The 27,007-nt window shown below is 42.2% G+C and overlaps 4 protein-coding genes across 4 annotated transcripts; 2 read left to right on the forward strand and 2 right to left on the reverse strand.

The window, feature by feature from the left end:
* Window positions 1–1,925: 1,925 nt before the first annotated feature.
* Window positions 1,926–7,238, reverse strand: LOC130697451 (uncharacterized). Its single transcript, XM_057520355.2, has 4 exons — window positions 7,109–7,238; window positions 5,403–6,813; window positions 4,853–5,330; window positions 1,926–4,781 (listed from the first exon to the last, which is right to left on the reverse strand). Exons 2-4 carry the CDS (start codon window positions 6,811–6,813, stop codon window positions 2,081–2,083), a joined length of 4,590 nt encoding a protein of 1,529 aa, XP_057376338.1. The 5' UTR covers window positions 7,109–7,238; the 3' UTR covers window positions 1,926–2,080.
* A 236-nt stretch (window positions 7,239–7,474) lies between these two features.
* LOC130697489 (uncharacterized protein KIAA2013 homolog) lies at window positions 7,475–10,500 on the forward strand. The gene is made up of 10 exons (XM_057520389.2): window positions 7,475–7,649; window positions 7,722–7,825; window positions 7,964–8,468; window positions 8,538–8,652; window positions 8,722–8,838; window positions 8,914–9,182; window positions 9,249–9,751; window positions 9,865–9,881; window positions 9,956–10,122; window positions 10,214–10,500. The coding sequence occupies exons 1-10, from the start codon at window positions 7,570–7,572 to the stop codon at window positions 10,230–10,232; spliced, it is 1,896 nt and encodes a 631-aa protein (XP_057376372.1). The 5' UTR covers window positions 7,475–7,569; the 3' UTR covers window positions 10,233–10,500.
* On the reverse strand, window positions 10,180–14,404 carry LOC130697487 (uncharacterized). Its single transcript, XM_057520388.2, has 9 exons — window positions 14,004–14,404; window positions 12,616–12,712; window positions 12,473–12,539; window positions 12,031–12,153; window positions 11,744–11,911; window positions 11,228–11,669; window positions 10,888–11,135; window positions 10,524–10,652; window positions 10,180–10,435 (listed from the first exon to the last, which is right to left on the reverse strand). Exons 1-9 carry the CDS (start codon window positions 14,164–14,166, stop codon window positions 10,337–10,339), a joined length of 1,536 nt encoding a protein of 511 aa, XP_057376371.1. The 5' UTR covers window positions 14,167–14,404; the 3' UTR covers window positions 10,180–10,336.
* Window positions 14,405–17,675: 3,271 nt separating this feature from the next.
* On the forward strand, window positions 17,676–26,598 carry LOC130697485 (ribonucleoprotein PTB-binding 1-like). The gene is made up of 6 exons (XM_057520386.2): window positions 17,676–18,149; window positions 23,482–23,812; window positions 24,035–24,282; window positions 24,455–24,637; window positions 24,708–24,801; window positions 24,910–26,598. Exons 1-6 carry the CDS (start codon window positions 17,877–17,879, stop codon window positions 26,253–26,255), a joined length of 2,475 nt encoding a protein of 824 aa, XP_057376369.1. The 5' UTR covers window positions 17,676–17,876; the 3' UTR covers window positions 26,256–26,598.
* Window positions 26,599–27,007: the final 409 nt, after the last annotated feature.

Below are 27,007 nucleotides of genomic sequence, written 5' to 3' on the forward strand. Positions count from 1 at the left end.
CGAGGATCACGAAAATCAAAGTTATTTTTTCGTGGGACTGATAGTTCCAGAGTTATTAGACTCAAGTGGTTGCGGGGCTTGAAAAATAAGCCCTACAAAATAAGCCCGACATTTAATTTTTTTTTAATATTTTTAAAAACACAGACATGACATTAAAAAACGTTATGTTTTTTAAATCAACGTTCAGTTTTGAACATAATACGTGGTTTTTATACATTTTCAAGAGATTTTGGTTTTTGTCCGATTTTGACAAAAGTGAGAAGGCTATAGCCTTCCCACTTTTTCATTTTTGGTTAAAATCTAGATTTCGTTAAAGATACATCTTTTCAATAGGAAATTAGACAAGGATCACGAAAATTGACGTTATTTTCTCGTGGGACTGATAGTTCCAGAGTTATTCGACTTTTACGTGGTTGCGGGGCTTGAAAAATAAGCCTGAATTAAAATTTCTATAGATTTTCCTATAAAAAAATTATAACGGCTGATTTAGGGAGAAAAACACTTACATAATCGAACTCAGCATTTAATTTTGGCTATGCCATGTGATTTTTATCGAATTCTAAGAGATATCGTTTTATGCCGATTTTGACAAAAGTGGGAAGGCTATAGCCTTCCCACTTTTTCATTTTTGGCTAAACTCTAGATTTCGTTAAAAATACATCATTTCAATGGGAAACCATACGGGGATCCCGAAAATCGACCTTATTTTCTCGTGGGACTGATAGTTCCAGAGTTATTAGACTTTTACGTGGTTGCAGGGCTTGAAAAATAAGCCCGACAAAAAAAGTCGGGCTTAAAATTTCTATAGATTTTCCTGTTTAAAAATAATAACGGCTAGTTTAAGGAGAAAAACACTTATATGATTTTTATCGAATTCTAAGAGATATCGTTTTATGCCGATTTTGACAAAAGTGAGAAGGCTATATAGCCTTCTCACTTTTTCATTTTTGGCTAAAATCTAGATTTCGTTAAAAATACATCACTTCGATTGTAAATCACACAAGGATCACGAAAATTGACGTTATTTTCTCGTGGGACTGATAGTTCCAGAGTTATTAGACTTTTAAGTGATTGCGGGGCTTGAAAAATATGCCCGAATAAATAAGCCCGACAAAAAAAGTGGGGCTTAATATTTCTATAGATTTTTCTATTAAAAAATAATAACGGTTGGTGTATGGAGAAAAACACTTACATAATCGAACTCAGCATTCAATTTTGGCTATGTCGGGTGATTTTTATCGAATTCCAAAAGATTTCGTTTTTTGCCGATTTTGACAAAAGTGAGAAGGCTATAGCCTTCTCACTTTTTCATTTTTGGCCAAATTTCAAATTTGGCTTAAAATATATCATTTCGATGCAGAATTGAATGCTAATCACGAAAATTATGTTTATTTTTCAATTGGCCCTATAGTTTTTAAATTTAACGTAAAAAATATCGTGGGAAATTTGCCTCAAAAATCTGAAAAAACTGACACCCATTACTAATGGTTGAATACCCCAGAATACTCAAAATTTAATGCTGATTCCGGTAAAATTGTTCTTTTTTCATTAAGACAATCGTTTTTTAAATAAACCTAATATTTGACACAACGCTAGCCCGCCAGTCTCCGGTAGGACATGGGTTAGTGTAGTACATTGACAACCCGTTTTCCTAGTGTAGGAGTTGAAAAATAAACAAAAATTTCATACTTAAATGGGGTAGCGCCAATACCTTCCAGTGGAAAGCTGGCTGTTGATATTATAGAGGTTTCGCACTGTCATCTAGTGACAATCTACCTTCCAGTAATTTAAGGCATCACCGACTTAGGAATGGAACTTAAATTTAACAATTCTGTTGTTAGTATGGAAGGAAGGGCAATTGTGCAATACATGACGCTTTACAATTTATTTCTATCGCCTCATATGTCGAAAATAACTTTGTTCAATAAGAAAAAAGAATTTTATTCGCCTTGTGACCAAGTTATAAGTTTTGACATGCTATGGGGTCATCAGTCATAATAAAAAAATTTTATTTGATCGCAAGTGAAGACGAAATGAATAAATAGCAAAAATTTCGGAGAAAGGTAAACGACGGCACGACTCAGGAAGCTGCAGCTTCATCGCTTGTAGGTTTCGTTCTGTTGCGTACAGCGGCCTGGATCTGCTGGACCTGTGAATTGGTAAGTCGGCGGATCTCGCCATTGGAGAGAATCAAGGTTAGCATCTTCGAGTTGCCTTCTTTAACAATAGTCAATCTTGCTCCAACAGCTTCTGGGCCAGCAACTGAACGAAGAATATCAGCACTGATAATATTGTTCTGCCTCGGATCGCTAATAAGGATTTGCTTGGAAACGGCTGGCGATCCATTGGTCTTCGGGGTAATGATCGGGTTAACAAGGGATGGCGTCACGGTAGGAGGAATTGACTTAGTTACAGTTGTGACATCTATTGCGGCAGGTGGATCTGCGTGAGCCAAATTAGTGGCAATAGAGGTTGTAGGAGTCGATTCATCAGCAACTGGAATTGCAGAATTTAATTCATTTGAAGTGGGTGCTGCAGAAACAACTTCAGGAGAAGAAGAATCGACAGGAGTTGATTCGGGAACTGCAACGGCCAATTCAGGAACAGCTTGAACTGCAGGAGTGGAGTCAGAAACAGCAGGAACAACAGAAGCGGCGTCCCTAGAAGCCGCATTAGTAATGATTTTCAACTTTCGTGGCAACGGAGAGGCGCTGATGACTTTAGGACCAGCTGGTGTCATTTGGGCCGTGACCATGAAACGCCCATGTTGTCCCATATCCAATGCTAGACTGCGCGGTTCGTGAGCCACAATCAACCCATTTAGGGCTGCCTGGCTTACTAACTGGGTGATGTCGATGGACACCGGTGCTGGTGGACTGCCACCCGCTTTTTGAAGATGGAGAGGTGGCCTTTGATGAATGAAAATTTTTCTCGGTTGAGCAGCAATTGGGCTAGACGTAGTTGACTGTAAGGACCGGTTCGTTTTGAGCTGTGTGAGAAATCCAGCTGTTTTCGGGTTCGTGATTCTTACCAGTTGCCCGTCTTTAGATGGAAAATAAACGGATGGTGAACCGTTAGGTGAGCTGGCAGCTGATGCACTTGGACGAGGATCGTTACTGCTGAGTAAAGCCTGCTGTCGGCGGAGTTGACGAAGCTGATCAACGAGCTGGTCTGTTTGGACGCCTGCTGGAGGAGATTTGTCTACAGACTTAATCACAGGTTGGCTATTAGCTGGTTCTTGAGGTGGACTTGTGCTTTCTTCTGGAACACCAACAAATTCGGCTGTTGCCCTGGTAACGCGTCGCCCAATCCAGAATCCAGGATTTTTCATTTCCGGGATATAGTTAGAACGTTTGCGACCCACAGGTGTTTCAGGTGTTGAATGGGCGTCCGAGTCCCAAGCCGGATCAAAGTTATAGGAGCCTTTGCGATTTTGTTTACTAGGAGGCTCTTCTTCCATAGGACTGGAACTTCTCGTACTCTGATGAGAACCATTAGCTGTGTGTAAAATACGTTTAACTCGAAGTCGGCGTGAATGTCGCACGCCATCGTCCGATCCGATAGAGCTCGCGTTATCTTCTGGTTGAGAACCCTCCGATTCTGACATGCCTGAATCACGAATTCGATCGCTTTCCTCTGTTGCACCAGAGCTTTGGCGATTGCTCGATGAAGAGCATCGGTAGCGTTCCCATTCTTTCCAAAGTTGTTGACAAATTTTTTGGTTGGCTTGTTGCTGGTCAGACGCCAGTGGCTGGGCTTCCTCCAGCAGAGACTGAAGGTGCTCGCGGAGTTTTACCTCACAGCGAGGACGGGGTTTTCCTTCTTCATTTACATCGCTAAAGCGATTGATCCAGTCCTGCAATTCTTCTACATTGGAAATGATGAGTTCGAAGAAGTAGGGATCATAAGATGCACGATCAGGATCGGCAACCGCATCGGAGATCGATTCTGGTTCCAAAGAAGTGGTACTTTCAGGAGCAACTGGTGTTTCTGGCTCATTTGACGGCGCGAGTTTTTGCAGCAATTGAGACACCGTGAAGCGTTGAGTGGTAGCTGATGGCGAAGACTCTTCACCCTCACATTTAACTTGACCTTCTTTCATCGGTTCGCTCAATTCATCGTTGGTTACAGGTTGTTCGATCTCTTCCTGCTTTATATCGGTCTTAATGGTTTCGCCCTGTAAAAGAATTGGCTGCTTTGTTCCTTCATCTTCTTCTTTGGAATCATTTTCTACCTTGTCAAGCGTCTCATCAGCTTCATCAACGACATTGTCATCTTTACCGATTTTGGGCGTCTCTTCTTCTACTTCTTCTTCTTTAATAATCTTTTCTTCAGTCTGAACTTTTTCTTCAACATCTTCTTTTTCTACTTTAATTTCCACTTTTTCTGCTTCTTCAGTCGCCGTTTCTTTTTCCACAGTTTCTTCTGGCTCTTCAACGATCTTTTGCAATTTCTTTTTAACCGGCCTCTTTCGACTTCTTGTTCTCCGACCACGTTTTTTTCGCTGAGCAGTTTTCGCCACAGCAACGGTCTGCTCGTTAGGCTCTTCATCTTCTTCGTCTTCCTCTTCTTTGTCACCGTTCGGTTCTTCTGAAATTTCGCTAACTTCAACGCTATCCTCATCATCCTCCGATTCACTGGATGTGTCTTTATAAAGGGTGAGGCCAGTTTGTCGTTGCAAGGTACGCGGGGAGACGCGTGTACCTATTCGAGATGGACGTTCATCGGCTGTAGTAGATCTTTTTCTCTGAGGAGTTGGAGTCGTGTTGACAGTTGGTGTCCTTCATTTAAAAAAAACAGAAGTGGTAAATATAATTTTTAAAACTTTCAGATGAGTATTATTCTTGTGTACCGTGATTGCTTCTTTTTGGCAGGCGTTGACCTTTTTGGAGTCGTTGAAGCCCGTTTAGAGGCTGTTGACGCTCGTTTACGCTTCTTAAGTTCGGCTGCCTTGAGCTCCTCTTCACGGATGCGTTCTTCTTCTGCTTCGCGACGCTCAGCTACGATTGGTCCCCATATGGGATCGTCTTCGAACTCCCCGGTTTTCTGACGATAGACCCGAATATCTGACCCACTTACAGCCGGGAAATGTAGATAAGTAAACCCATTAGCGTCTTGACCGAGAGTCACTTGCCGTGATTCGGGCCCTTCCTCTTCCGCCATGGCTTCTTGTACTGTTTTGTGGGAATGCACTACCGTGTCGCACATACCCTTGAAAATCCAAACTCTTTTCAAGAAGCTCAGTTGATGGTAGAGTTTACCTCCATCTAGAGGATTAGTATCACCGCAAACCCGCCAAAACATGGGCTCCAAACCAAGTACTTCGTGTACTGCAAGTAAAAACAGAAATGTCATTAGTTGTAAAAAATCATTCAGTTAAAAATAAAGGCGAAAAATTGTACATTTCACGAATTGGCGTCCTTCCCGATTGTAGTTACGGTACCATTCAGCAACCCGGCTGTTGACTTTGGCAGACCAAACAGCGTAAGGCGTAGGAGGCGATTCCGCTAATTTCACGCGCTGATTGGGAGAACTGAGCAACGACGTCATGAGTGTGGCCAGCAAAGCCGAAGCTTCGGGCATGAGGAACATGTGTTCCAACTCGTACTGTGCAATCTCCCCGATGTGAAGAGCTCCACGAGCAAGATGCAGAAAATGGCCAATTTGCGGTATTTCCCACATTGTTCTCATCTGGGCTTTCACCTGCGGATTCATCATGCGTTCGGCCCAGAGACAACGCTGACGTTCCTTTTCTTCACGTTTTAATCGTTGCTCTTCGGCACGTTTCTCTTTGGCCAACTGATCACGCTGCTCTCGCTCGTGTCTCACTCGGTGTAAAAGCACCGAAAAATACGCATCAGATGACCCAGGACGAGCTTTCCGTTCAGCGTCGGTTTCCGCAACGGCACAAAGGGAGCGTAGGTCACTGGGTAATAGAGCCAGTTTCTGCTCAAGACTTTGTTCGAGTCGCAAAGCCTTTTTCGTTATGGGGTGATTGGGCCCGTTGTAGCGATAACAATTCTCCAGTATTAATCTCATGTCGCTGACAAAATCGCTGATGGAAGTGTACTGATTCTGTCGAAACTTGTCCTTGATCAAGCTAAGCCACATTGGCTTCTTGACGACTTGATGGTAGTCGGGAGCGCCGTCTTTGACTGGATCCACTTGTTCCATGAAGGGCCAAGTTGTGTTGTGGTGAAGAGAAATTGTGAGATCCAAGAAAATACGTAGACCCCTTTGTAATTCCTCACTCAAGTGGGAGAATTCCTTCATTTCACGCTCTCTTTGTTGCTCTTTGTAGAAGCTGGGGCTTGGCTTGACAACTTGTTGTGGTGGCTTAGGAGCCAAAACTGCAGGCTGAGACAGCTTCTTGCTGTAAAAGCTCTTGACAGCTACTTTTTTGCTGGGCTCATTTTGTTGAGGTTGGATTTTAACTTGTGGCTTAGGAGTGGGCTGCAGTGAGATTGGCTGGGCTCGACCATTGGTTCCATTTATAGGAAGCTTTGGCTGAATTGCAATTAAACGAATGTTTCTCAAGGCATTAGTCAGACCAGCTTGAGCCGTAGAGGGTTGCTGGACTGTCTGTAAAGTTACAACTTGCATGATAGGTCCAGAGGATGTTAAAACTGTTGGAATGTTGTAAATTGTAGAAGGCTGTGTCTGTGCTTGTGGCAGTTGCTGAATAGGGGCAGCATTTGTTGCTGCACCAGCAATAACCTCGTTGGAAGTGACAACTTCCTCACTGTGGACAACCATCTCCTCAGCCCCTACGGAGAAGCACTCTTCAGTGGCCCCTACTGGCCCTTGATCCATCTGCGGAGTAAAGCAATATGGCATTAGTTGAAAGCAGCTACAGGAAAAGGGGAGGGGAAGGGAAGATGGAGAAGACACAACATCAGAAGTCAAAACAAACACACACTAAACAATTCAAACAAGCAGTTTCCCGCCATGTCAAAATCAAGGTAAATACGGCTTGTTTTCCTTAACGTATTAAACAATTAAAAGAACATCGGTCATGGCCGTGACGAGCATTGTAGAAAGGAAAAAGTTGGTAGAGGATGCCCAAAAAATCTAAGAAATCTTGTTCACAAAAACAAACAATAATCACCGTAGCTGGCAGCGGTCTTCGAATAAATAATCACAACTCTAGTTAATTTTGCTTAACAGTGTTTGGCGCATAGGCGAGAGGCCATAAGTAAGAACCAAGAAAAAGATATATTTTACCGCATGGTTGCCGGTGTGACAAAAGTTTCTTTAGCTTTAGCGATCGGAAAATCACTTAAATGACCAATATCGCCTAAACTAGTATATCAAATATTTTATTTATTTAATCTTTAATGTTCAATCTGCCATTAAGATTATAATTTTTGTTTAAAAAAAATTATACTTCTAGTTGGCTTTGTTGGCTGGTGGTGGCACCTATCGGTGTGATTTTAAGCGGAAGCGTATCTTGTGACGATGACAAATTCGTCTGAATCGTGAATGACTGAAAGGGACGAGTGTCACAAGATTCAAAACACGACTTTCATTTTTCAAACAAACTCAATGACTTATTAAATAATTGTAGAAATGTCTACAATGCCGATTGACTTGGCTGATTTGCTGCGTAAATTCAAATGGAAACGAGAGTTGGACAATAAAGGCATTTCGTAAGTTGAACAATCGCATAAAAATATCCGACAATTCGATCAGTGATGAAAACACCAGTCTTTGATTTACAGATTCAGAAAGACCTTAATATTTGTGCTTGTTGGCACGGGCTTATTTCTATATTTCGGACCAAATTTTCTCCGATGGCTCTTTACATCAAAAGGCAATTCATATGGTAAATTTTTAAACATTCCTAGAATCTTAATCACAAACTGTCTTCTATCAAGTAACTATGTCATGAGAAAGACCTATTTACTTTAAGCAAATTTACAAAAGCTAACACTAAATATTCAAAATAAAAATTTGTGTTCAGACACTCTTAGTAGGTGCATCAATGACAAGATTGACTCCTACGTACTAGAATCATTGGATTCTGATTCCCATATAATATATCCTCCCGCTGAACCAGACTCTTTATCAGATAAATCAAATGTCCTCAACCATTTTGTTGGAAATGGGATGGTGGGGACAGAAACTAAACCAGATTCACCTCTATACATCAAGAGTGAAAAGGTGTTGTCTTTGGCTGTCCCGTTCCAGCCCATCACAGGTGTCTTCCTGCCAGGTGCAGACAGAAGTGATCATCAAAGAGAAGCGTCAGTGCTTCAATTTGCTAACGGCCTCGCCCACAAAATCCAGTGTATTCCCTACGGAAGTGCTTGCCTAACTGTCACGCATCAAATTTACGCTCATCGCACCATCTCATCTCTCCTAGTCCAAGATATAAAAATTACGAATCCTACAGATGAGGATGTAGTCCTATCACTGGAAAGGGGAGGTCTATCTAAGTGGCATACTTCTGTTGTCTACACACACAAGTACTGTCTTTCAGTCAGTTAAAAGCTTTAACCATTTTCGTTTTAATTAGACTTCATTATCATTCGCAGATTCAAAATTGGTAGCGAAGAACACGACTGTTTGGTGATAACGGGTTCATTGACCGATGGCGCTAAGCAATTTGTCGTAGCTGTAACGACAACAAAGCTGCCGTCTACTATCGAGGTAAAAAATTATTAGAAAGTTAAAGCGAATTGGCTTAAGTGTTTTACCCGATGTCCACCCTAAAATTAGGTGAAGAAAAGATCTTCAGAAACATTTCACGTGTATACTATCACAACGTATTCAACAATGTTGAATATTGGGAAATATACAGCCATTAAAGAGAGTCTGGAAATGGATGCCTTACAGGTATGTTTTTCGAAACTACATGACATCTTTCTTTGTTCCACATAAAAACAACAAAAGAGATATTTGTTATTGTAGATGATGAACTCAGTGGTAACCATGACTTCACGCCAGCTGCGAGCCGCCCACGTCGAAGTGTGGCATCACCTATTTTCTAGTGGATTGTTCATAAGTACGTCGAAAGCAGCCGGTGCCATCAACGGTGACCGAATTAACGCCACGCTGTATATGACTCTGTCGCAAGTCCGCGCACAGAAAATTGAATCGGAAATGAGTCAGGAGGAACTCAACCAACACCATTCCCATCTGGCCTACACGGAAGGCTGTTACGGTGGCCATCATACTCTGTAATCTTTTCCCCATATTTCCTTAAAAAAATGATAATAATATCTCTGCATGGCAACCATCTTTAGCCAAGCTGCCAGACTTTGGCTAGATCTCAATTCAATGGATCGAATCGTCCAAGTCACTAGTTTATGGTTGAAGACTTTAGAGTCTCAGGGTTGCCATAAATTAGTGAAGATGGGTGCCGAGGGAGTGATGCAGGCGATGCTGTTGAGTTTCGGTTCGTGGAAGTTTAGCAATCAGCATCTCGAGTTTAATACGGAGCCCAAGGATTTACACCGCGACTTCCACTACCGGCGGATTAATTACGGCAACGGGACGCACGTCAACGTGACGGTGGCTGTGCTGGACGACAACAAGGCCGCCCTGTACGTGGCGCTGGATCGCAACGACAAGGACTATTACGGTTGCGACGGCGGATGTTTGGATTCGCCCGTCCAGTTGAGCTCGCAGCGGAGGCAGTTTCCCGTCAAGTTGACGGAACCGAGGACGGCCGTCCTCTACATCACCAGTGATAAACAGCACATGGAGAATTTGAAGCACACGATACACGTCCACGAAGTGGCCGAGGGTAAGCAGACAAATAAAAATAATAACCTAAAATATGCAGACTTCAATGGCCTACTAGTCTCTTTTCTAATTTTAAACTAACGATGTTTATGTTTATCTTTTTCCTTTCCCTAGCTCCGGCACACGAGCAGGTAAGATACGGTTGTGTATTGAAGACTTGCTTCGAACGATGATTAATGTCCGTTTCTGTTTATCTCGCTTACAGCACGTCATTGCCCTTCATAAACACGGGCACGCCCTCGGTGGACTGCCGACCTTCTTCTGGGCCACGTTCTCTCTCCTCATCGTCCTCTTCCATCTTTTCCTTTTCAAGCTCATTTACAACGAGTATTGCGGAGGAGTCCAACCGGAAACCAAGTCAACCCGCTCCAGGTTTCTGACTCATTACAAATATTTATTTCCTTTGGTTAAACAAAAAAAGTAATGGGGGAAAATGTAACGTAATTTTATTTTTATTTCTCAGAAAATTTTCGGATCTTTAAAACCAAAACAATTTGGCTTTACATTTCATCCATCGGAAGAACAAAAATAAAGACATGACTAGAAGACGACGAAAATGATAGGATACATTAATAACTTTTTTTGTTTACATCATTTCAGCGTCATAAGGATACCAGTCGACGTACACGTCCATGTTGGTGCTTTTGACTGTGGCCAGCATCAACGCGTAATCATCTTGATCCAACTGTGTTTTGTAACAGTTTATTATAGAGGTTGTTTGGTTATTAAAAACTACAAAAAAAAAGAGAACTGTTTCTTTTATTGCTACTTGCCTGTGGGCAGTTCCACAAACGAAGCAAATTAAGGTCACTGTCTCTTTGCAGAAGCTCAAGCAGCAACGTCAGCGAAACGTGGCGACAGCCGTCAAATGTGGCGTGCGATAAGGACATCATGGGATTGACCTTTTTGTCCCCACCCGAGAGTAAAAAAATGTGTAAAGTTTAGATATGGGGTTACATTGATCACGCAGACATTTGCGTCCTTGTGTGTCTGCTGCTGTAAACAACACACAGCTGCCATGGGCGCTTATCGGTTGCCAGGCCAGAAATATCATTTGAAGAGCGGGGGCAAAATAAAAACAACTAGTTTGGCGAGTTTAAGAAACCCAGCAGTGAAACAACACACACACAGGCTTACCGTCCACAGTTCGTTGAATAACTGGTCAGTTAGAACGTGGCAGTTACGGAAGAGTAAATTTTGAACACGCTGGCAAGGAGTCGTTAGTTGCTTGATGACGAGAGCTGGAAGCTGAGCGCCAGCTAAGGCCCACAGTTCCAATGCTTCCAACTGAGTGTAGAGTTCCGGTTGGATTGAATCCACTGGCGCAAAATGGCAAATTTCCGATAGTGCCAGATTTTTTAGTTCCAGACATGCCATTCCGATAACTATAAGCAATGTATTTCCAATGACATATTTAATAATGTTGTACGTTAAAAGAATAATTGAATACACACAAATGTCAAGTATTTGAACATACCTTGAATGTCGACACATGTGAATCGGGTCAGAATGAGGTTGTTGAGTTGATGTCCGACAGCCTGAAGTACAGGGACGATGCTCGTATAGAAATCCATCGAATAAGCCGATGGGCCATTGGCTAACGACAGATCACACAATCGGCTCAATCGGCTGAGATTCCATAGTGCCGATTCTTGAAACGATGGGCTGGATGTCAAGGCAACCGACTGCAAATCCGGACACAGATGAAGAGCCGTGACTAGATTTTCGGACGTGCTTAATGGATCGCTTGACTTGAGACTTGTCAGGCGATATGGTGGGCATCCATTCGATTCATCGATTAACTCCTCCAATGCTCTTTCGTCACCTCCCAACTCAGTCAAATGATCAAATACTTGGTAAATAAATTCGTATTCCACCTGGCGTAGTTGTGGCATTGTCCTCAAAGCTGTGGCTATACCCTTTAAGCAACCAACGGATGAGAAGAAATGAATGGCAACGATGTCAAAAAGCCTACAAATGAATACGTACGTACATAATGGCTAACATAAGTGTCCGTCACAAGGAGTCGCGTCAGCTGGCAAGGAAGGCCGTCCTCTTCCGTTTTCCGGCCGAGCAATTCCAGGCCCCTATCCGAAATGGGAGTGGACGAGACATCTAAACTGCGTAGTTGGCGGCACGTCTCACCAATTTGACCTAAAACCTGTTTTGTTTTGAGGAGTTAAAACAAAAAACAGATTGCTTTTTTTGTTTGTTATTTTTATCAGCATGTTTTCCCATTTAATAAGTGGGCAAAAAAATGAGGTTAAAAACGCAAATAACTTGATCGTTGATTGGTGTCATCTGAAAGTTGATGTACTTGAGAAACGGAAGTTTGGCCACAAGCCGGCAGAGTAGATCAGGCCCCAAATACGAAATGTACGACAAATCCAAACGCTGTAAATTCTAATAACAGAAATCAAAAAAAAAGAATTCGATTAGCGTTAACGTTATTATCATAGCGCTAGAGTGAGTTATTGCAAGCGGTCATTCTTCCCCTAATTTCGATGACGAATGATTTTTGCAATAATAACAAGCACATCCGCTGCATCGTCAACGTATAACTACAAGCTATTGTTGCTCTTGTTGTACATTTTTTTGGCCGCATTCAATCAAAAGAAAATGGACAAATATTTGTTTGGCTTTCTCTGATGCTTAGGATGTCCACATCGATCGATGTCTACACGTACTATTTAGGCAGTCGAGCATTTTTTTTTTTCTTTACTTGGCAACGATCACCGACGAATTGGATGGCGAAATAGACATCTCCGATACCCGACGCCAAATTGAAGCTAACATCCATAATAAAATCACATTTAATAGATTCATAAAGGCGTTAACACAATATCGAGTGCTGGCGATCAAAACCTCTCCAGATGTGGCTGAATCAAATGATGGAGGTAAGCCCGGCCTAGGGGACGCTGCTGGGCAACTGTTTGGAGCATTTCTTCAAGTAAATCGGACGCTTAAAAAAAAACAAAAAAACAACAAAAATAAGAAATGCAAAATGTTTTTATAAAAAAAAAACGAGAGTAAGAAAATCAAAGCAAGTGCAGGCAAGCAATAAGTTAATTGTCGAGTTAAAACGGACAAAGTAGGCGGTCTTAAAAGAGAAGGGCTAATTAAATCAAATTAAAAAGTCTCTTTTACATTCAACGCTCGCTTAAAATCCAATTAAATCTACGAGACTTTCTAGGGCTCATGGCAACAGCTGGTAGACGACGATGTCGGAAGGATTATTCCGGTTGACATATCGCCGTTGTTGGGAGCAACTGGACCCACTCGTCTCTCACTCGACTAGGATCATTGGAAGATGCTGGTGAAGTGAGTCGAGTCTTTTGTGATGTGAAAAAGAGACGACTTGGATGATGTTTGACGTGGCCACGGATGGAATGCCTCTCCATATCAGTCCCGAGACAAAAGCATGTCGTCGCCATGAAGCGATCCCACTTAATCCTTCTGACGACAACGATGACGACGTAAATGCTAAAAAAGAAGTAGCTCCTACATCCTTGATAGTTTGGATCGAAAAAAAAAAATTCTAGTGGGCCTGTACCCGCTAGATAAGAACGACATACACCAGGCTCTTAACCATATAAATAAATATATCACGTACTTTATTATAAGGTAAAAAAAAAAAGTTTACAGTATGTGAAAGCTATTTTTCCGGGTTAATCTAAAAAAAAATTGTTAGGATTAAATATAAAAGTCCCGTTACATTAAAAAAAAAAAGAAGAAGAAGACCTTTAGCAGGTGACACTATCGTGTGGCCAAGAAATACCAACGGGCTATTCGGCAGATGACACATCTCTTTATATCTCTTTCGTTTCCTTCTTTTTTAGCAGACCACAAACCTCTCAACTCTTTTTCATTTCTCTTTGTTGTCACGGTGGATAAATCCCGAAGCGCCATCAGCACCACACACAATTCACGGTCGATTGAAGACCGGCCGCTTTTGCTACTATACTTTACTATCCTTCCCTTTTTTTTTTTTGCTTGCCTACGTAACTGCTGATGACATCCCACATAAATATCCGCGACACACATCTATAAAAGGGTGGATTTCGATGTTTCTTTCTTTTGTTTGTAACGAAGAAAGAGAATTTTTTTTTACACGATTGGCTATAATGTGTAAGACGCTGCGCTCTAGTTACGTATCGTGTCGTCAGCAAAGAGTCCATATACAAACACAGTAGCTAGTAGGCAAGGCTTTACAACTAGAGGCCCGGAAAAACATAAACAAAAATGGGACTCACGCCATTGGGTAAAAGGTCCTTTAATGTTCAAATAGCTTCCATCTTCGATCAGGTCGGCGAGTGTATGTGTCGGTGTAGTTCCATAACAAACGACTGGGAAATGCTGAGCCAAGCTTTGCAATGCCCGTTTTCTCATGGACAAAGGTTGATTCAACCGCGGCATGATCGAATGTTGTCACACTGTTTTTATTTTCTGTTTTTCTTTTATGTTTGTTTGTTTGTTGGATGTTTCGCAAAGAGAATCCCTTGTCGTTTTTGGTGCTCCCAATGTTTACGATTCCTCTTGGCTGCAGGAAATTTCAACAACCACGAGCCATTGTATAGTGTTGGGTGATGAGAGCTGAATAAAAACGCGACAACGTCACAGGCCCACACACTAAAGACTACTTTACGCTTTCATGCGAAGCAGACGACGACATTACGTGACTCATTTCGAAAAAGAAGACGCTGCTAGATCTCGAGTTAATCCACTGTGTTTCGTTCAACCATCAAAATAGGCAAATCAAGGTACATCTTCCAATACAATTCAGTTTTCATGCTTCTGATTTTCCCCAAAATTTTACAATAAGTTAAACGATAGAAATTGGGGTGGTGGGAAACACATTTGGCCGAGAAAGAGATGGATGATCTATTCATAGATTTCTAGCGCGCGTGTTCTGGGACAGGCACGTTTTTCGTCTGCTTTTCGTCGGCTATGTGGGTTTGGTGCGTCGATCAGCGAGTGTTTCGAATCGGCCGGGGTCAATATAAATAGAATAAATAAAAGACTCACGCGACGTTTACTTTACAGTTCGTTTTTGTGTAGCTACGTGTGTTTTGTTTGGTCGGCGAAAGCAGGGTGGGGGAGGGGTAAGAATTGTTTGACAAAATGGTGGATCGATCTCCTGTCGAACATCTAGCAGCCGACACTAGTGCGAGAATATGGCGTTTGAAACAGCACACAGAAAGTGCTCTTTGCATTATTATATGTGAGTCTAACTGCTGTTTCCTCCAAGCTTTATTGCCATCATCATGTAGGAAAGAATCCATTCTTTAATAATAGTCGGGTGCACGAGCACTTCAACAGCAAAGGCAGCAGCATCATTAGTGTGGGGAAGAGATGGAATTGCACGTTCTCCACATGATTGCTGAGGAGGCCTTTCACAATCACCCTCTACGAAAACTCGATTTATACCTTCTGGTCCCTTTTCCTTACTGCACAAGCTTGTGTTGTTATAATAGATCTCGTTTTCTTCTTCTTTTCTTCTTCTTCTTCGTTCTTTTTTTCTCCTACCGTGATATACAATAATGGATCCACTTGAATTGTTTGGAATCCAGAGATGACTTCCTTCCGAATTGGTTAGCAGAGGCCCCCCCGCCCCCCACGAAAAGGGGTTGGGGGCCGGAATGAATGAATTCCGGTGCAAGATGCATCCGTTCTCATATCCCCAATCTCTTCGTCATTAAACATTGTTGGGGTTATAATGGGAAATCCTCGTTCCCTTATTGTTTCCCCTCTGTGTGTGTGTGTGTGTGTGTGTAACGATTAATATGATTTTAGCATTCAAAACGGTCTATAACAAGGACTAAAACAACACAATCCACTTAGAGACAAAAACACAGCACGACATCGGGTACACAAAGGGACTTATAGTATTCTTTTCATTAAAAGAGGGGAGAAACAATCGATCGTTCACCTTGAATTCCGGTTCATTTTTGTCTTAGTTTTTTTGGTGAGAAGCATGACGATCATGTAGCCACGGGTAATTCCAGTGCATTATCATCATTTGCGGTTGGCTACTTTGTGTAAATAGTCTATCGGAAATACATCGATTCTTCTATCCTATTTTTTCTTCTTCTCCCCCCCCCCCCCCCCTCTTTCACACAGAGGCGTTTCAATAACCTTCTATGCCGGTTCGTTAGCGCTTGTCTAATTGAAAAAAGAAAAACATTGTACACACACATATATGCAAGAGTGCATCGCGAGAGATTTATATCTAGGCTCGGTTCCCTCTAATAATCGAATCAGCCTCTCTCCTCAGCTTGTTTTATTGAATTTCGGGATGATGGAAAAACATTAGCAAAAGCGGAGAGTACGTACCTTAAACATAGTGTATAGACGTTGCGGAGCATCTGAATCATTATACGTAGCATAGATAGGTGTACATATACACACACACACAACAGAATCGGCTCTGCGTCTACATACGACTAGTGTATGGAGGCTATTTAGCCAACAGCCAATCAGGAAACAGAGTAATGTTTTGCTGTTGTGAAAGGTCTTTGCTGGCCGTCCGTCGAACCTTTGCCCGCAAATCGATAGATGTCGAGCCGGTGTGTATGTGTGTGTTCGTGTATATGATACAAGGGCGCAGAGAGACAGACTCTATAAATACCAGCTGCGTCGTTCTTCTTCTTTTGTACATGTGTGTGTGTGTGGCTGTACGGTAGTAGTAGTACCTCTTTACATAACGACCGACTTGAAAGCGTATGATGGCCTATTAAAACAGTGCCTGCATATGTTGCGTATGTAGACGACGGTGTGCAGCTTAAAAGGCCTGTGCTACCCTCTGCTGCTTCACGGCGTCCCGCTCGCATCGACATCTGTTAAATGAGAACAGGCGGGATAAAATAAGCGGCGTCGTTGCTCAGCCGTCGGCGGCCCATACACGCATACACACACAACACGTTGACAGAAAAATTGGGCATCGTTTATTTCTTTTTTAGGGTAAAAAGAAAAAAAGAAAAAAACGAACGGCCTGAACGGTCCCGGAAAATCGATCGATTCACGCCGAATCGCGTCCATTTATATGTTTCTAACAAAAAGAATAACATACCAAGCGGGAAATGTCATTTTACGTGAGTGCGTGCGGCTATTTTGTGAGTCAGCTTGCTAATGGTTGTAACGGTTAATCACCGACCAAAAAAAAAAAAAAAAAAAAAAAAAAAACAGCAAAACGATTCAACGAACTTTGTTATTAAAAATACATTTTGCGGTCTCGAATAACGATTGATTAAAATATCACACATACAAAAAAAAGAAAGAAAAAGTAACGACACCCAAAACTCGACACGCCTAAGAATTAAAAACAAAACAAAACTGAGAGTACCGTACAGCGTTCACGTCCGCTGCAGAACGTGCGTGATGCATTATTCATCACAGCAGGTCATTCGATGCCCTAATAGTAATACACCATTGCGTTATATCAACCGACACCACTACTTCGCCACTTCGGACCTCTCAAGTCAAACTAATGCCCCAGTCACTCAGTTGCTTCTCGAGTCCCGGAAGAGAGTTGGATGTACCGCACACACCATTAACAACGTGCCTTTTTTTTAGTGTGTTTTTCAATGTCTTTTTTTTTTTTTTTTTGTCTGAACACAGGAAGATGAGAGAAGATTTTATTTACTTTTTTTTTTCGTTCTGTTTCTAATTTGGAAAGAGAATTTTTTTTTTTTTAAATGAGTGAAAGAAAGAAAAAAGAAACAGTTCAAATGCCTTGGAAATTCGTCGCGCCAGTTGGTCAACCGGAAGAGGGCCTTGTTGTGAAAATGAATCCGCTAGTGGCGCTGTGAGCTGTGGCGCGCGCGAGCGCCACATAGAAAGAGGCAGGACACAGAGAGAATCTCATAACCGTCATCAGTTGCTTTCGACCGGTTGAGACGAGAGGTAGCATTTTTTTGTTGTTGTTAAAAACGAATTTTTTTTTTTCGTCTCCCCTCCTCCAACGAGCGAGAAAAAAAAAAAAAAGAAGGAACCGTTGGGGAAACATCGTGTTGGCAGCAAAACGACGAGTGTGAACGTGATTGTTTTGCGTATGGTTTTATTGTTTCTTGTTGTGTTGTGTTACATTTTAACGTTGGAGTGTGTGTCGATCGCCAAATTTTGAATCCATGGCGTCGGGTGGCCATCCTCATCCTACAATGACGATGCATCCATCCTACAGTGGAGAAGAGGCCAGCAGCAGCAGTAGCCCATTAGCCGTTTGGACGGCCCAGGTGCCCGCCCTGAGTGCCAATGGCATCAATGGATCCGATTTGTGCTGGCAAATGGTCGAAAGCGGCCAACAGGCCGTTCAGCTGCAAAGGAGACGAAACAGTCAGAAGCTGTTCCACTTGGGTCGAACACTCTTGTTGAAACATCTGCCACGCGATGTCAACGAACACGTAAGCGATATTTAAAAAGACACGTTGCATGCAAAAAAAGACGAAATGTACCATCCTGTTTCCCCCTTTTTTTTTTCTTTGCTTCCTTATTTCTCTTGTTTGGGGTTTACGACCTTGGGGCCACCATCTTGACCCTCCGGGCGCACCTGGGAAGTTGCTTTAAAATGTCTCGTCATGGCCATGTGATGGAGACGGAACACTGAAGAGATTCTAGCAATCTGTCTATGTTGACCTTGACGAGCCTTTCCCCCTATGGCGGATTCCAATCTCTTTTTTTTTTAAATTTTTATATTTCGCTTTTATTCACACAACAAAAATTGCGGGGTCTCATTAAGAAACAGCATCCTCCCACCCACCATGTTGACTTTCAATCCCATCTACTGTGTCCGCCAACTATACAAATGAAGTGCACCTGAATGGGGGGTGGGGAGAAGTGAAAAGGAACGACCTAAAGTAACTCACGTCAACCTGTCCCGCGTGAACGGCTCTGCCGAGGCAGAAATAAGCAGCTGGGGGCTCACGGGAAAATTGGAAAAATCTATTTCTAGTAGGCTCCTAAAATTAGAGTTTGTCTTCAAGTTTTTTTTCTTTTTCTTCGAAAAAAAAAAAGAAGAATTGAACACTACACGCCCTAAGTGTGAGTTGGTCAAGTGAATTACTGTTTTCTATGTCTTTTTTCGGTCGGTCTTAATTGCAGACATGAGTCATCATTAGAGATATATATCGATTCACACTTCTTTAATAATGAGGATCGGTTTTCTCTCTTTTTTCTTGTTGTGATCAATCGGATTTTGCTTTTTTTTTTGTTTCTCCGTGAAAGATTGTAACGAAATTTTCGGCTGGTGGCGTCACATTCTCGTGTTCTTTTTTGATATTTGGCGCCACCGCGAAACAGACACTTCTTTTTTAGTTTATCAACAAAAGGGGGGAGAAGGGATCCCTCTTTTTATTTCTCTCTCACTGGTTCTCCATCTAATGTTATTCAATCAGCGGAATGGAAGACCCGGTTTCAGCAATAGAAAGGGGAGTACAGCAGACAAAAAAAAATGCGGGGATTCGTCTGATTGGATCCTGATGGATCACAAGGAAGTCAAGAACTTCCTGAAATTTTCGTTGTTCTTTCAAGTGTAAAGAGGGAGGGGTTAGGAAATAAAGCAAATAAAAACAAGCACTGACGATTCGAAGAGAAATGACTCGTGGCACTTTGTTGATGCCCCCCCCCTCTCCTGACTTGATGATATAGAAAAGATTGCGCAGCCATGTTTGATGTTGTGCCCAAGATGGCCCCTCCTGCCGCATTCGAAAGTCGAAGAAGCTGAGCAACATATACCCCCTTCCTATAAAAAGAAAGAAAAAAAAACTGCCATATCTTTTTTCATAAATCAGATAGAAGATGATTGTCTGCGTGAAGAGCGCGCGAGTTTTTATTTTTATTATTCGCCCCATAACGGAGACATTCCAGCGGGATTATTTTTCATTACGAGCGGCGCTCCGTTCCATTTGATTGAACAATCAACAGACGAAATAAGGAAGGAAAAAAAAAAATTCTTGCACGACAACAATGTCCCGTCAGTCCTGTTCTCTCTTAACATTTTTCTTATATCGGCCAGTTTTCTTCCCTTTTTTTTTTTAATTCTACATATGAAGACGTGGAAATACCAAAAAAAAACACTCACGACTCTTTTTTTTTTTTTTCGAGATAAAGAAGAGGAACTCGTTTTATTTTTTCAACAGCTGGAGAAAAGCAGCAAAGGGGGATATCTCCTTTTTTCTTCTTCTTTTGGGCTCTGCTAGTCAAATCAACGAACAACTGGGGGGGAGAAAGAAAAAGGCATCAAATAAAAAGCAAAGAGAGAGAGAGAGAGAGAAAAAAAGGACGTCTCGCTCTACTCGTTTTTGCGGCTAGTGCTGCGATGCCGTCGAGATCAATCTTCTATTCGTAGGTCTTGAGAAATCTTTTCCGGGGCATACACGCCCATCCTGTCTCTTTCGGAAGGGATACATGTCTTGGATGTGCATATAGTCGTTCGGGGTTTGTCTATTTCCGAAAAGAGATCCCCCCCCCCCCTTTTTTTTGAGGAGTACTTGTTCGAAATTGAAATGATGGATCTTGTACACACCGAAATTCAATCGTATTTTCGTTCGCCTTTTTTTTTTTTCTTCTTTTAAAGATGATGTACAACAAATCCTCTTATGACGTCCATTTAAAAATGGCGCCCGGGAAGGACGACATCTGTTCCATTTTATTAGAAAAAAAAAGAAAACTTGAGCGAGTTCAAAGAGGGAAAAAAACACAACAACATTGAAATGAGGATTTTCAAATGGGAAACCACATGATCAGTTTCTTCTTTTTTTTCTGCTTGTGTTTTTTTTTCTTCTTTTCTTTGTTGATGTTGTCGGAGTGGGTGGGGTTGATCCTCTCGTGAGAAGACGTTAATCCCGTGCGTGACGGGAATGCGCCGTCCGGTCGACAGCAGCAAAAGACAACATCTAAACAAGTAGAGCTCGAATGGGAAAGAAATAAAAAAAAAAAAAGAATTGCCGACTGACTCGCATTCATCCCTCCCCTTTTTGTTTTGTCCGTCGATTTCTTTATTTATTTATTTTTGTTTCGGACGGCCCTTTTGTAATAATGTGTTACCCTGGAGCAATGCTTTTGTTTTTGTACGAGACGGACTGCATCGTCTGGTTTTGTTTTTTTTACAACAAGCGCAGAGCGATAGAGTTATAAACAAAACTGGATTTATAGAGCCATTTTCTCTCACTGCTTTTTATAACGTTAAACTTTGAATGTAATCAATGCTAGTCTTCATCCCCGACAAAATCCACAACAATTTACACGCACCGCGTAACTGTTATGAGGTTAGCTACAGATGATATTCCATCGCGTCGTACTGTCGTCACATACGTAGGGAAATGTGATCTTTTCTCCACACATCGTGAAAGAGAACCCGAATGTTTTTGTTCCCACCTTTTGCTCGAGTTCCACTCTCGTTTCTCTTAGGGATCTTGTTTTTTTTTTTTTTTTGAAGGGTTTTAAGATAAATACGTAAGATTTCCCTCTTTTTTTTTTCATGTCAGCGCATGCACTACCTCATTTTCTTGTACGTGTGTGCCTGCATTTCCTTTGAGATGATCATAATGACTCTCAAGGGGAGTCAGCAGAGCGTGTGTTGTGCCAAACTTTACAGATCTGTGCAGAGCTATTCGACAGAGTTTTTTTTTTTTTTTTTGCTCGTGAGGAGTGTCAACTTTTTTTTTTTTATCGAATTGATTGCTTTCGCAGTACGGCAACGAATGTTATGACACAGATGTGCGAGAGTTTCAACTTTTTTATTTTTTCGCTCTTTACGCCATCGATCCAAAGTTGTTCCTTATCGTGAAACTTCATTTTTCGGTGTTGTGTAGATGTAAAAGATTGCGTTTGAATGGCTCATCCGAGTAAATCAGTTTGCCTGTCACATATCAATGAAAATATATAGGAAATGCGTCCCTTTTTTTTTATTCAATAGCTTCTTTTGACTGCCGACGCCAGCTGATACTTCCTTTTTTTTTCGGTGAGGAAATGTGAAAAATGGGCAACCCCCACATCAAATTGGCATTTTTATGTTCTCTCCTATTTGACACACACACAAAAGTTCTTGGTGACATGTCAAATACTTTTGTAATATTAAGATCCGGGATTATCGATCGGGAGGTCATTTTCTCCATTGATGACGTCATCACGTCCACAGGTGGGGAATGACAAAAATCTCACGCTCTATTCACAGGATTTTTGAAGGAAAACCCCCCCTCCTGTACTCCACCCAATCTTTCAACAAAAACAAAAATACGTGTCTAGAATAAGGTGAATAAGACGCATTTTTTTGTGCATTGCCGGTCGTATTTTTGATGGAGAAGGAAGAGGAGCGGGGGGAGGTCACATGTTTATTACAAGGTATTCTACACACACACACACACAGGCTCTGTGGCCGTCCCCCAGGCAAAGCTGGCCGTCAAGTTCCGTTACTTTTTTTTTTTTTTTTGTCTTGATTCTTTCCCCTCTGTCGAGAGGTCGTTCAACCGGGCCCCGCCGCCATGACCGTAAGAATGAAAAAAATACCTTAAAAGAAACACGCATGTAAAAAAAAAAAAAATGATTATACTCCCGAGTTTCAAAAAAACAAAAAACATCTTTGCGATAAGCATAAAAACCTTTTGTCAATGTTAACCAGCCGACCAAAAAGAAAAAAAAAGTGAGTCTGCTACGTGTCAGACAAAGCCGTAGGTGGAGTCTAGCCTTTAGAAGACGGGATTCCCGAACGTTCTTGCGTGAAAAAAAAGATAAAAAAATTTTTGTGTGTAAAGAATACCTGGTGAGGTCACGTCCGTTCAATCACCCCTCCCCGGTTTTTTTTTTTTTTCCTAATGTGGATGTAACTCTATATTGACACGCCCACACACAACGTAGTTGATGAAATGTTGCAAGAACAAGTTTTTTTTTTTGGTTCGATACAAAAGTTCATTGTGTTTTGTTTGTTTTTTTTTCCGGAAATGATGCCCTTCGTTAGGGTAAAGAAAGATCATTAGGATAATTAATATGGAATGGTTGACCTACTTGTCTCGGAACTGTCATCATTATTTGAGTCGTGCGACGTTGACAAAGTAGCTCGACAGAGCAGCTTTTTCTCGAAAAAAAAAAAACGCAAGAAAAATCAATACGCCATTTATTTTCTCGAAATGTCCAATAAAGCTAATTGGATATGACGTTTGCGTTGCTAACCAATTATTTTGATGTTATCACCTACGCTCTGCTGGGGGGGGGCCGTGTTCATCTTCCAATTTAAGGAGAGAATTTTCCTCTTTCGAAACATTATGTTGAAGATGATTTCATTGTTGAGAATTTTTATGTACTAGGAACCCGTTAGCTACAGCCATAGGGCGAAAGCCACCCTTGTTTTTTAAAAACTATAAATTTATTTTTAAATCCCCCCCCCCCCCCCCTCCAAAAAAAATGAGCCATATAGACGTCCACGGTTTAGATGATGTACGCCCCCCTTTTGTTGTTGTTTGAGTTTTGTAGAAAAACTAAAAATAATCTCCCTCTCGTTCTACCTCCCTCCTTCACCTCGTTCCGGTCGACGATAACTTCCTGGTCGTTCCAAAATTCCCTCGTTTCGTCCATTTTTTTTTTTTCTTTTACCCTTAAAAAAGAATCGGGAAAACAATTGGAATGCATGCACGTTTTGGGTTGGGCACCATTTTGTTACACACACACAACGCAATACTTAAAAAAAAAAAGCAATAACTAAAAAAAAAACGAACATGTGTTGAAAAAAAAAAAAACTAACAGGAAATCAGGGACATGCTGAACGCCCGGGGACTCAAGTCGTCGAGCGTGACGTTATCGCCGTGCGGATCGGGGCCCAACTGGGCGAGGGCCGCTCCACTGGCCGCTGAAAGTCATGCGGATTTCTGGGAAGAATGGAAGCAATTGTGCCTGCGCGACAAACTGGACGCCTGCACTATTCGCGGTCACAAGGTCTCGCTTTGTCCGTCACCCTCGGAAAACCTGCTCTGCGTCGCCCGTCTACCGCGCGACCTCCTCGACGACGAGTTTAAAGAGCTCGTCTCATCTTATGGTCCAGTTCGCCGTTGTTTCCTTCTTTACAGCGACAAAACCGGTTCGTTTCACCACGTCATTCCTTTTTATTAAAAAAAAAAAAAAAAAAAAAAAGAATTTTGAAACATGTCAAAAATGTTTATTTAAAAAAGAAAAAAAAAATGTAGAAAATAGACGTGAACTATTTTTGAATTGCACAGTTAGATTTTGATGGAGATTGACACACATTTATTTCTTCTTTTTTTTTATCCTCAAAAAACTGTCTGACGTTGATGATGTACAGGCGAGAGCAAAGGCTACGGATTTGTCGAGTATCAGAGCAGAGATTGCGGCCAACGCGCGCGCTCGCAGCTGGACGGGAAATTGTACGAGGGCCAGGCATTAGCCTGCGACTGGCTCGACTCTTCCATCGTCACGCTGGCCGGTCTCCACTCTAAACTGCTCTACGTCGATTGCCTCCCGGACGGATTCAGAGACATGAGCCAATTTAGGACGCTCTTTTCTCAAGTGGCCAATCCGCCCTACTGCCAGGTACTATATACTACACCAGCCACTATTCTTTTTTTTTTTCTTTTACTCTGTTCAGCTGCAGCAGCTGCTTGTTGCTGCGTCTGACAGACGACAGATGATGGATATACCCTAATATTTCTTTTTGAAAAATAAAAAAAAAAAAAATCTCTGCGTTATATATATATATTTATAGATTGCGCTGAAAGGTGGCGCCCCTCAAGATTGGGGTCTGGTCGAGTTCTCGCAAGCCCAAGAGGCTGAGGACACACTGCGCGTTTTGGATGGGAAACTCTTTCATAACTCACCCATCAGGGTGGCTTTCTTTATACCGGGCGTTAGAGCCATCAACATATACATGAAACTTCTGAACGACACGGTATTTTTAGTTTTGATTTATTCAAATTTTATTTAATTTCATTTTTTTTTTCTCCATAACGTTTCATCAGTGTCAGAATAAGGGAAAAGCTGCTCTACTACCCGAGCCACCCAGCGATACAGTCTTCCATCAGTTACAAAACCTGACCAAACAGAATCCAGCTTGTAAGTGAAGAATTCAACCATACGTGACGATGGATAATTTGCATTTTTTATTTAAAAAAAAAAAACAATTTTCTTATACATTTTATTTTATTTTTTCCATTTGTGTAGTTGTTCACAGTCTGCAGAATATCATTTTAACGCAAATTCAGCATCTAAACAACCCGGCCAACAGCACAGGAAACTCCAACAATTGCCCGGGGGCAAGCTCGGCGGGAACGCATAATGGCGCCCAGAGGGCTCAGTCTGGTCACCAGCAATCTGGCCATCAACAGCAAGCCAGTAATGCTTCTCTAGCAGCAAGTGCCCAAGCGGCGCTGTCCATGTTACTAGCGGCCCAGCAAACTACGCAGCCGAGTCCGGCTGGCAGTACTAGTAGCAATGGTAGTCGTAGCAACCTTAGTCACGTTAGTCCTCCTCCACCTCCTCCTCAACTGCAACAGGGACCACCTTCGTGTTCCCAACCGCCACCAGCTGCTGGCGGTGGTAGTAGCAGCAGCCGAATGATTCAGTCGCAGTATGGCAACGGTTATCGACCAGCAACTGGCCAAGCCCATCAACAGCAACAGCAGACATTCCCTTGTGGATTGATGGAAGCGCCGCCATTGAATATTAACGTACCGCCACCACCTTTCCTTTATCATCGACCACCAGAACCCACTCGACCTCTACCTCCACCGCCTCCACCACCTCCTCCTCCTATGCAGATGCAGGAACCTGCGGCTGTCAACAACTTGCAACAAACGCTGTCGGCCCTCCTGGGTACGCTCAGTACGGCGGTACAGTCGCTCTCGCCTAACTCCAGTGTACCTCCCCTGACTCAACAACAAACGGCGGCTGGGGCTTTGCTCGGTCTCCTCCTCCAAATGGTTCAACAGCCCAACAACTCTCCATTACAGCAACAACAGCAGCAGCCGTCGCCGCTGGCTCCGCTGAGCCTGGCGACCCTGAATCACGACACGAACGTATCGTACAGCAACCTCGGCGGCCTGCTGACGACAGCGCCACCTGGCGGTCCTTATGCGAACTACCTTCCACCTCCGTCACTCAACCACAGCCCATCATCGTCCTCTTGTCAATCGTCGCTATCGTCGACGTCTTCTTTGGGCGCTTCCACGAATGTCGGTACGTGGAACCATATTCTAGGGCAAGTTCGTTCTCTAGGAAGTGGAGGTCCGAGTTCGTTGGGTTCGGCCGGTTCCAGGGGATCGTCCCCCACTTCGTCTTCGAGTCCGAGCACAAGCCCAGCTCGTGGTACGGCTATTTGCGTGGGCAACAATAACAACAATAACAATTTCGCGACGCCCGTTCAACAGCAGGGCACTAAACGGAAATATAATAATCACGTTTTACCATCGCCAGAGCCTTCTCCGGAGGCCGGATATATCGGCCAACATTCTCAAGGCCTCGGCGGACACTATGCTGACTCTTATTTCAAAAGAAAGAAGCGCAACTAATTCTTTTTTATTTTGTCAAATACCAACCGTTGATGACCATTTATTTGGCATTTTTAATCTCTCCATTTTGATGATCTTCAATTTGAACCCTCTTTGAATGTTTTTAACGTTATTATTTTACGTGCGCGATTTTTTTTTTTTTTTTTTTTTTTAAAGGAAATCACTTCATTTTTTTTTCCCTTTTTTAAGACGGGGCCTTATAAAACCTTGTGTGAACATAGTGATTGTAAAAGGGAGGAAGACTTCGCTCTATTCAACTGTAGGAGGTAATTAAACGAGGCTCTTTTTTAAATCCAGAATGCAGTTTACCGCCCACCCCTATTTTTAAATTATTTAAGAAGAATTTTCAAAAGATTGAAAGGCAGCTGAGGCAATGTATTTACCTCGCCAATTTCCTCTCCCCCCGTTACTTATACCATAACTCCCATCTATCGATGGCTAATCCCCCAAAATGTCTTGTATTCTTATTTGTATTTTTTTTCCCTTCAAAGAGAAAAGAAAAAAAAAAAACATTTGTATCGCCCGACTTTTATTTTGTCCACTTATTGTGTTCCCCTCCCTCTAATCTGCATTTTTTATTTAAATTAATGAACACTTAATCATGTTGACTCCCAAATTCCTCCAACAAGCGGCTTTCATGTGAAATTTATTCTTCCGTGTCTCTGTCAAGCTTTATCAATTTCTTGTCTTCATTTTCAACGGCCGTTGAAAAACAGAAAAAAAAAATTCTCTTTCTACGATACGTTTGTGCT

Source organism: Daphnia carinata, chromosome 3 (genome assembly GCF_022539665.2).
Source record: "Daphnia carinata strain CSIRO-1 chromosome 3, CSIRO_AGI_Dcar_HiC_V3, whole genome shotgun sequence".
NCBI lineage: Eukaryota > Metazoa > Arthropoda > Branchiopoda > Diplostraca > Daphniidae > Daphnia > Daphnia carinata.